Consider the following 10,534-nt stretch of genomic DNA (forward strand, 5'->3'; position numbering starts at 1 on the left):
GTGGTGCTGTGAGCAACCTGGTCTGGTGGAAGGTGTCCCTGCCCATGGCAGGGGGGGTGGAATGAGGTGATCTTTAACGTCCCTTCCAACCAAACCATTCTATGATTCTGTTTGCTCTGTCTGTCAGCAGTGCTGGCAAGTGAACCAATGCTGGCTTACGTGTTTATTTTGGTAGCGTCACTGCAGTTGAATTAACGCCAAAGAGGGCTACTGTCTTTAGTTTCCCTCTGCTGTCTACATGGGACTGGAAACCCTAGCTTTGCTGTGAATGGGGAGTTTTATTCATTGGAGCTGAAGTTTTTCAGTTTACATTAAGAAACACGGTGTGGCTCTAATTCACTTCTCATGCTTTTATACTATACTAGGCTTTTCTGCAAACCCTCCAGTCCTACTGTACCCAGCTGTAGGAAGCCCCATAGAGATTTCCCAAGTTCTAAGGCACAGCATATGCTTAGAGTTCCCTGTGATAGAAATGCACCCACAGAATGTTGCTGACGTGTAAGCTCTGACTTAGGGGTCCTTGATACTCCATCAAAAAAATTTCTTGTTTCGTGCAATAATATAATTGATATGCTGTGTTGCTATTTTTTGTTCTCATTCCCCATCTGTGGTGACTACGCACTTCTGCTTTCCATTACCAAATTCGTAAGACATGCTGACCATTTATTTACTTGTTCTGTCCATTGCTCAACTATCTAAAGTTGATGTTTCAATAATTAATTACTAATCTGAGATGTAACAAAAGTTAATAAAGCAGTGAGAGAAACCCCAGACTCTCGCCCACTCTCACTCTTTTTGTGTACATAAACTATATTACTGCTTTGTATGAAATGAATAACATTTGTGAACTTAATGGAACAGAGAACATAACTGCAAAGTAATTTCCAAAAAAATCTTGGCTTGAAGTTTTAAACTAACAAATTTTGTTCATTCTTATTCCTCTTTCCTGTTAGTTGAACTACAAGAAAACCTTTCCTGGAATAGAAAGTGAAAACATTAATGTTGCCTACACAAAAATTGTGCAAGTTAGACTGTAAAATAATATGCCCAGCTATTTGCGCTGGTGGTGTTCGCATGCGCAGAGGGGAAGGCGGCACAACTCCATTTGCCTTTGCAACCCATCCACCACTCGAGCCCAGCTATTAAACATAAAGTACAGGTCACTGATCACACGCAATGCCATTGCCTTGAAATGGCTTTCGGACAGATTTATTGAATATTTTTATATAACAAATACATCCTAGGAAGTCGCCACCTGCTTATGTGTATTCCACAAAAAGAAACCAAAGGCTACATTCAGCAGATCAAGGACTTCAGAGAAAGTAGGTGCATCTCCAGCCTACCTTGGAGTACGTTGCAGTGCTTGGGACCAGTGTGTGGGTGTCCAGCAAGAGCAGGGTGGTGCTCAGTAAACTGGTAAATGGTGACTGATCTCCACACCGAGTGGAAGTCTGTGAATTAAAATATCCGTGATATCACTAGCAAATACACAACCTTCAGGAGGCATAACGCACTCACACCTCTGAGGCGAAGAATTACTGTGCTCATGTATATTGGATCTGCTACAACTTTATTACAGGATATTACAAGGTACATGGAAAATAAGGAGGTGGTTGGTGACAGCCAATGTGGCTTCACTAAGGGCAAATCGTGCCTGACAAATTTGGTGACCTTCTATGATGGGGTTACAGTGTTGATGGGTAAGAGCAATTGATGTCATCTACCTAGATGATCTTTAAGGTCCCTTCCAACTCAAACCACTCTATGACTCCATGTACAGTCATAAGTTTAATGCAGGTAGCACTGCGGTTTGCCTGCTGTAATCGCTTATGCTGATTCCCAGGGTTCGTTTCCTCTTTGGCTCTTGCTTTATTTTGGGATTGCAGAACTATCATGGCCACGCACCATGACAACAGTAATATTCAGCATTTGGTTTGTCCAGGCTTGTGTATTTTCCCAGTGGGCGGCTAGCAGTTTGGTCAGGGGACAGGAAGAGTTGAGTAAACTGGCAGAAGAAGATGAATAAGAATTTCTTCCATCCTCCCCTGTAGCTGAGGCAATGTGTGAGTGTGAGGGAAAGCACCAAGAGCAGCAAAGGAGAGGAAGCAGCTGCTATCTCTCACCCTTCAAAGGTTTGCAAAAACATTGGTGTCCCCCATGGGCATGACCCATGCTCATCCTACCAGGACAGGGTCTTGCAGGAGTTTGTTCCTTGCACCATGAAATACCTTCCAGACTTGTGATGGGTAATGCTCAAGGCCAGAGCATGAAAAATCTTCAGCTGTGCTCTCATGAGGAGCACTTGAAGGATCCTTGGAAGTCCTGTTAATGAGAAACAACTTCCATGTCATGGTTGACTCTTCTGGTTGGACTCAGCCTCTGGGTCTCTTAGACTGACCCACTGTACAGCACTGTGACCTGGAGATTTTTTGCACGGATTTAAGGACTTTAGTTTGATCATGTAAAAAGTAATGAGGATTAAAAGTACTATTTAGTGGAAGAAATCTCATACCACCACTTAAATATGAATCTGATTTGCAGTCGTGTGAGTTCTGCATGTGTCTCGGAATTAAAAGTTTGGAGTTTAAATCAGAAAAATAGTTTTTAGATTACCAAAAAGGACAAGTGTTAGTTGTTTTCTTGAGGCCATGGTTACAGGCTTCTCCAGTTATAACGATGAAGAAAAATATTAAAGGCCATTTAGTTTACAAGTCATTTAAGCAGTTGCTCAAAGTGCTCAAGCTGCTATTGACAAAAGCAGAATCCAAACAGAAGTCAGTGCCAAAATGATTAAAGTGATACTCTGCCTGGAATTGCTCTATAGGAATTCTTTAAGACCGTGTTAATTAGGCAGTTGTTAAATGTAAAGCTGTAATGCGGTCGGTTTGCAACTCTGCTGCCTGAACGCTGCGTGGTGGGGAGCAAAACCAGGTGGCTGTGTTTGCAGTGAGGGCGGTATGGAAACTATATGGAAAAAAAGAGTAGGTGCAAGGCAAGGAGAATATGCATCTCTTGGATCTTTCTGATATTGATGTGGGAGGGACTATTTGTCAAACTCTCTCCATTAGGCAAGGTAAAACCATCAGTGATAAATCTGTGTTTTTCAAGTTGGCGAAATGTTAAACAATGAACCACAAAATTTGCATCTGGCATTGTAATACGTACGTCCTCTGCAGCTTCCTGATGCGGAGAGAGCGTGTGGGCAAAGAGAGTGTCTTATTCTTTTGATTTATTCTTCTTTTACTCATTTTTTATTAATGTTGCATTTGCTTAATGTAATTTTCTTCAAATTCTCATTAAAATCAGATTTTTGAATGAAATCACTGACGTTAAATTAAATATACATCCTTGCCTGGGCTCTATGGGGTGTGCACGAGTTAAGCAGCACATCAATTCATCCAGCTCGCTGCAATGCAAAGTTAATTTCTCAATATATTTGTTGCCTGTGATATGCCCAGAAAAACCCATGCTATGGCTTTGAATTTTAAGGGGTTTTCCGTTCCTGCTGTCCAGAATAGCTGCGAGTGCGATCCTTCCCAGCAAGGGAAGTGGGATCAGGGGCTTGGTCTTAATTTCAGTTCCGATTAAATCTTCTTGCTAAACTGCCTGTCTGCTTTGCATGTTTTCTGTGTTCGCTCGCAGGCTTGCGTATAGCTGGAAATACGTACTCCTCTGTCCCGTCCGCTTCGGAAAGAAGATTGGTATTTTATGCGCACTCCTCACTGGGCATATTAAAATGTAATGGAAAATGCAGGCAATGAGGAGGAGAAGCTGAAAAATAAGGTGATTATATGTAAAAATATGAACTGTTTCCATTCCGATGGGGGAAAAAGAGATTTTTGTGCGTTCATAAATGAGAACGGCTTTCTCCTTTGAATTTTAGACAATGCATGTAAACAAGTGGCTGTTCTTCTGATGATAGTGGGAAAAATCATATTTGTGTACCAAATGTAGATATCATTAACACTTATATTTTATCTTTTTACAACTACTGATTAAATGGAGTGTACGGGTAACTTTTTAGGAACTTTTCTGCGTGTCCCACAGTTTTGTTGGAGAGCTCTATCTGTTACAGCACAGGACCAGCTCAAATGAGTATGTATATTGGAATTTTTGCTTGAGGTAGGGGGTGAAGAGGGAACCAAACTGCCATCCTAGTTTAGCTTTTTTGGAGAGGCTCCTGGGTATTAATTTGCTTGTGGAGCAGGATGCTTTTAACAAAATCTGTTGGCTGCTTTGTGCAAAAAGGAAGGCTTTTTTAGGGTAAGCTGGAAAAAAGGCTTAAGTCAAAAAGGGGAGGGGTGGGAAGGTGGTGACACTAAAGCATCATCTGGGTGATCCCAAACATCATCTGGGTGATCTCTAAACAAAATTCATAGAGTTCAGCATGGCACACTGAAGGGTTTCCCCAGAGGAAGCCAAGAACTCCCGCAGGGATAATCCCCCCAGGGAGCACTCACCTTCTGTCTGACCAGGGACAGGCGGCCCCAGAAGTAATACAGTGGAAGGATGCAGAAATAACTTTGCTTCTGAGAGCTATATGAACTGTAAAATTGATTGCTATATTGTGCCTATAGTATCAAAGTCAAACAGTCTTGGAAATGGGTGTAGGGTAGGTAAGCTATCTACCCATGGTTTGTGAAGAGCAGGGGATTTGCAGAACTAGATTTGTCCCAGCTCTACCAGAAGTGGTAACGCAGTCAGAGCCAAGATAATTTTTGGAAAGGAGGCACAGAAGGGCGGTTTAGGTTTGGAAGATTACTTGTGGTGGGGAGAGCATCCCTGCGGTGCTGCCGGGACTCGGTGGCCACGGGGTGAGGGGCGTTCCCTGGTGTTTGGGTGATGGGCGAATAGGAGGAGTGCAGAGGAGCATTCGCGATGTCTGCGGACGTCCTGTGGACACTGAAAAGTTTGAAAGTTAGCAGAGACAAGTGTGGGCTATTTCCCAAAATCCAGTTACCTATTTAGGGCGCTATGCACAACCAAAAGGCATTATCCTTTAAGAGAAGACAAAAAGCATACTGAGAATGGACACAATGTCTCTACGTTTAAATAATTTCTGGAAATATTGAACTTTCATAGTATAGCAATAGAAAAAGAAGTCTTTGCCTTTTGGAGGTCAGTAAACACCACAAGTATTTATTTGAAAATCTCTTTATCCTTGGCACAGATCACAAAACCACAGGTAGATCTGCTGCAGCCAAAGGTAGCCCCGTCCCTGCCTGGCAGCAGCTGGCCTTGGGGTTGGTGCCTTCTTGGGATGCCACAGATCTGGCGTTTTCTTCTAAGAAATGAGAAGTATTTTCTTCTACGAAAGAAGAAATAGTTCTGCTAGGGTTACCTGAATTGCACTGAGTACTGGAAAGCAGTGGGAGTCCCAACGGTGGGAAATCCTGCAATCCCTTTGCGGTGGGAGGAAGACATCCGATGAGTTTTGAGCTTGGCAAAGTTTTTGAGAGGATTATACTATGTGATTCTTTGCGCTGGATATTTCTGAGAGGCCCCAGTCTGACGTAGGATTCTGATGTGGTGTTAACCATAAGCTGTGAAACTTTGAGTGCTTGTAGCTGAGTAAATGCTTAAATGATTTCCTGACTTGAGGCCCGAATAATATGGAAAGTCTTTGCTGTACCATAGCTAAAAGGTGCACAACGAATTATTTTTCTTTCCCCCTATATAAGGCATGAGCTTATTCAAAGTTGTCTTTTATAATTTTCAGTAGTTGATATATGAATTTCGGGAGGTGATGGAAATTGAGATTCAATTTACAATAGTTTGTTTTGGTTAAATGATATATACATTCATAGTGAAAAAGAGGAGTTAGAATATACTTGGAAGTAATTACACATCGGGAAGGTAAGAGAAAAGATCTCATGTCTTTCCTCTAGCTCTCAAAGTAAGTAAAGAAAATTAATTTCTTGCCATTGATTAAGGAGTATAAGGAGTTAAAACAATTAATTTAATGTAACATTTTCACTGCACGAGCCTGAATTCTGGTCACTGTTACCACATCACACAATACTCTCTTCTCGTAGTCCTCTTCATTCCAGCAGGAGCAAGGTACCCGCCAATACAATTATGGGGATCAGAATCTAGTCCGGAAACCGAAAAATGTGGGAAAGCACATTACATTAGAGAAAAAAAAAAAGCAAGCATGTCAATAAACATATGATCAAGTGTTACTTGCATTAAAAAGTGGTCCATTAATATCAATAGCCATTACAAGAGGAACAACACATTCTGTTATCATGGAACTGTGGAAAAACATGTTGCCTTTGGCATTTGGTTTATTTATAACTAATATATAATGAACAGGGATACATATAAGAATTTAAGGGAAGCAGCAAGCTTATTTATATAGAACTTCAGGGTAAAACAGTGCAAAACAGAAAAAGGAAGAGTTTCGAAATCCTAAAAGCAAACTTGAAGGTTCTCACTGTAACGGAATAAAATGTCCAAAATATTTGCAAGAAGTCTTTCATTATCCTTGCACAGGTCTGGGTACAGAGAGCTGGCAGTTAGAGTGAGAAGGAAAATGGAGCTTTTTTAAGGAGATGCTCGAAGGTTTGCAGGATGAAAACCACTTTGCAGGGAGAGGCTGCACTGATCCGTCTGCGGGGAGCTTGTTGCAGGGTTGTGACACTCGTCACAGAAAGGAGCAGAGAAGAAAACAAGTGAAATGGGTTCATTAAAAACTCGGCACAGGGTGCTGACCCAGGCTCTTTCCCCCTCTCTCAACATTTTATATCTTTTTCTTAAGAACCATGGTGTGTGTTGCTCGATTCAGAGAGGTTTGGAGAGCAGTGAAGGTAAATAAGTAGGCATGCCTGTCTTTTTGCTTTACCTGTTAACTGTTGCTTAGTCCTTGAGGTCCTGATTTTATAAGTTAACTTTACTTGAAAAATGAAGCATATTTTAATGTTATCCTCTCTGTTGACCTTCCTCAGATACTGTCCCAACTCTGTTTTTTTTTTTTCCTGATGCCATTATCACACAGATATTGATTCTACGCACAAAAACATTTTCCAGATAGCGTTATTGAGCTCCCCGCTGCAGGTCTTTTTTTCCCTGCAATATGCAAACATTTCATTTTTGGCTTAAGGTAAGTGTAAGTGAATATTAACTTGCTTCTTTCCTGAGAATAGCAAAAATCAAATGGATCGTTTGGGGGTGGAGGGGAATTGGATGTTGGCAAAACTCCTTTTCCATACCATGGAATGGAACAAGTCTTCAAAATCCCAAATTCAGCACCAAATATTTCAGCAGAAAGAGGAAATACGATGGCTTCGCATGTGAGCCCAGGCTCAGAAATGCTTCCACTGCTCTTTGCTCTGGCTATGTAATTTCTTAATTGCTTCTTAATTGCCGTTAAGAACACTGTCGTCTCCCCCCTTCAGAGTAACAAGGGATCCCATCTCCTCACCTCTTCCTCTCCTCCCCATCCCAGACCCTGTGGAATTGAACTATGGAACAAAGGTAAAGGAAAACTTTGTGGGATTTTTGTCCTCCAAGTGTCTCTCCTGCAATTTTGTTTATTTTTTAAATATAAAAAGAGAGAAGTGGCACCAAGTTTAAAAAGCTTAGTTTGCTAGAAGGCCACTCTAATGAGAGGAGTGTTGCTTTGCTTTAAAGTCAGCGAGCGTGGTAAAGGCACACTATAAATTCAAATTAACCACAGTGAAGTAGAAGTCAGTCACTCCTAGAGTGGATCACTGCGTCTCTCCTGTCTCCCAAAGTTTGTCTTCCTCTTGCTTTCCAAATCGGATCAGAACCAGGGAGCTTACGTGGTACTGAGAAATCCAGGATCTGTGTCTGCGTGATGTTGGGTTCTGACTTCACAGCAGAAAAGTGGGTCGCCAGCTTGTTACTGGCAGCTCAATTTTGGTGTCATTTAGGCAGCTGAAGAGAAACAAATAGGCCATCGATCAGTCTAGCAACAGCCTGGGGCTTTCATATTTTAATTACATGTGTTCTTTGGACCAAATTAATCCCTGTTGAAACATCACCAACTTAAATGAAACTCCACAATGGAGGAATTTGGCCCAATATGCCTTTTTTCCCCCCTGTATTATTATTACACCTAACAGTGTTGCAAATAACTTTTTATTTTTCTGTGTCTCCAACTTCTCTAAGCAAGCTCACTCAGTTTTCGATGCCGTTTTCAAGTAGTGAAGAGATGAAGGTAACTTTTCCCGTTAGCCCTTGTTATAGGAAGAAGCTTTAAGCAGCTGTTGAAACTTATTCCTCCAGTGCAGGTAACCTCTATCAGTGATGCTGCAGCTCAGTATTTAGCGTAAGAAAGCTGGGTGCTTTGCTTGATTTACCAAATGGAAACTGCGATTATCAGTAATGTTGCTGCCATGTGCTCTGTCTGTGGGCACTGGAGAAATCCAGTGAAGTCCACTGTAAGATGGGTCCACTTCTGGATGGGGCTGTTTTATGTGGGACCTGTTCCATCAAAGCCTGGCTGATCTAGCAGCAGTGAAGATTTATATTTTTTTTCTTTTCCCCCTCCAAACAGTATTTCTGAGGGTCTGGAAGCCAAAATACGTCAAGACTTAGGACTAAAATGCAACTGATCTCTTTCTCACGTGTGCATGGATGTGCGGTTGGTCTAAGGGAGCGCAAGGCGTTTCTTCAAGGAAGCATCTGCAGGAGGAGCCTCTGCCAATTTGGGCACGTGGTGCCAAAGGGTGGGATTCTTCTGCGAGGTCTCCCAGCTGGAAACTAACGGACCAGGGAGGAGAGTCAGCGTGAGGCGGAGCGGTTGCTCCTCTCTTTGCAGCAACCCACGCAACGAGGGCGAGCCGAGCCCCGGTGTCTCCATCACCGCTCCCAACCACTCGCCCGCAGCAGCAGGAGCCACCGACCGGTAGCAGCCAGCAGCCAAATCCCCGCGGCAGACGGCTTCCAGGGCAAATGGTGGGGCAGAGGCCAGGGTGCAAGGCTGCGGCTGCTGTCCTAGCTGGGTCCTTGCTCTCCTCCGTCCTCCAAGCCACCATGGTCAGAGCCCTGCAGGGCTCCCCACTGATGCCGCTGCTGGAGGATGCAATCCCAGAGAACATCAGCTGGACTGCCGAGGAAGCCCAGGGCAACGAATCCTCAGAGCACGCATTTTTCTCTCTGGATTATCAGCATGTCCAAGTCCCCTTTGAAATCACGCTCTGGATCATGCTGGCATCCTTAGCCAAAATAGGTGAGGCATCTTGAGAGGGTGAGGAGGGACAGGGATCTCCGTGGGGATGGTGTGGGCAGGGGTGGCGTTTGCTTCACCTCTTCTCCAATCTTGGAGCCTGAGAGAACATGCCAAGACCTAAGGATGCACGTATTGTGTGCCAGGCATACTGCATGCATGGAAAATAACCACCCAGCTGCATTTTAAGTTGGAAATGATGGTTTTCCATCTAGAAGTTCACACTTGTGCATGCTGTTGCTGTTATCAGGAAAAATATCGGGCTTTCCATAGAAGGAATTTTATTTAACTGCGGTACGTACAAAGGTGTGCGTTTGTCTCGATTAGCTTGCCAGCTACACTACGTGCAGGTTGTCCGCTGGCATCTTCATCTTAAAATGAAGACTCATTCTTAAAAAAAGGGTACTGTGTCTGGCCAGTTGCAAGGAATAAATCAGTCCGTGTGCAAAGTGTTATACAACCTAAAATAAAATCTCTCTGCATCAAGGAGGTTATCTGTGTAATGCCACCTAATAAAAGATGTTTTGTATAGCTTGGACCTATCTTCCCCCCACAAAACTGGGCATAGGAAAGTGGAAATTATTTTTTTTAATTCCCCTCCAGGAATTGTGATCACTTCTGTTATAAAAGTTATTTTACAACATCTTTTCTTTTATTTTTTTTTCCTCAGAAGAGAGAAGTCTCTGAGATTCAGTTAGATCAGAATTTCTTTCAGATGGAAATGATATTTTTGTTTTGCTGTTCTTCATATATGATGAGATCCCAGTTCCGTTAACATGCATGAAGAAATAATAATGATCACATTTTATTATTATTATTATTCCTATTCCAGTTTGGTTTATTTCAATTTCTTTCTTATAATAATTCACCTTGCGTACTTGTGATTGTTGTCAGCATTTCTCTCTGACATTGAGTGTTGCACCGGGCTGTCTTGACTGGACTTTTTTCAAAGTTGCCTTTAGCTTTAAGTGTTAATGATTAAATAATATTAAAAGTGGTACCATTTATAATTAATGAGAGTAATTTCTGTGATTTTTTTTTTGATGTATAGAACCTGTATTGTGTTGAAAATTAACAGTTGCTATTTAAGTTAGTGCTGAAGATGACCTGCTAACTAGATTACATCATAAATAATTGCAAATACTTTTTTTATTTATGCAGATTATTTGGCTTTTCTATTTGTGTATTACCTACAAATATGTCTTTAACCTTATGCTATGATGAACTGCGATCTGAACCAACAGTAGTTTTAGACGGTTTGGTATTTTCAGTAATCTCTCAGATTTTCCAGCCAATTTCTTATTGGGCGACTTCACCTTAATTGTGTACTGGTTGACGCTC

General features: G+C 42.1%; 1 protein-coding gene across 1 annotated transcript in view; it reads left to right on the forward strand.

The window, feature by feature from the left end:
• Positions 1-9,000: 9,000 nt before the first annotated feature.
• Positions 9,001-10,534, forward strand: part of LOC104158896 (sodium/hydrogen exchanger 2-like) — a gene marked incomplete at its 3' end in the record, with an annotated part of 22,643 nt that continues 21,109 nt past the window's right edge. The window contains exon 1 of the mRNA XM_009696657.1: positions 9,001-9,196. Within this exon, the coding sequence (XP_009694959.1) occupies positions 9,001-9,196 (196 nt within the window). The remainder of the gene's footprint in view (positions 9,197-10,534) is intronic.

The sequence above is a fragment of the Cariama cristata genome, unplaced genomic scaffold, assembly GCF_000690535.1.
Source record: "Cariama cristata isolate BGI_N322 unplaced genomic scaffold, ASM69053v1 scaffold33093, whole genome shotgun sequence".
Lineage (NCBI taxonomy): Eukaryota > Metazoa > Chordata > Aves > Cariamiformes > Cariamidae > Cariama > Cariama cristata.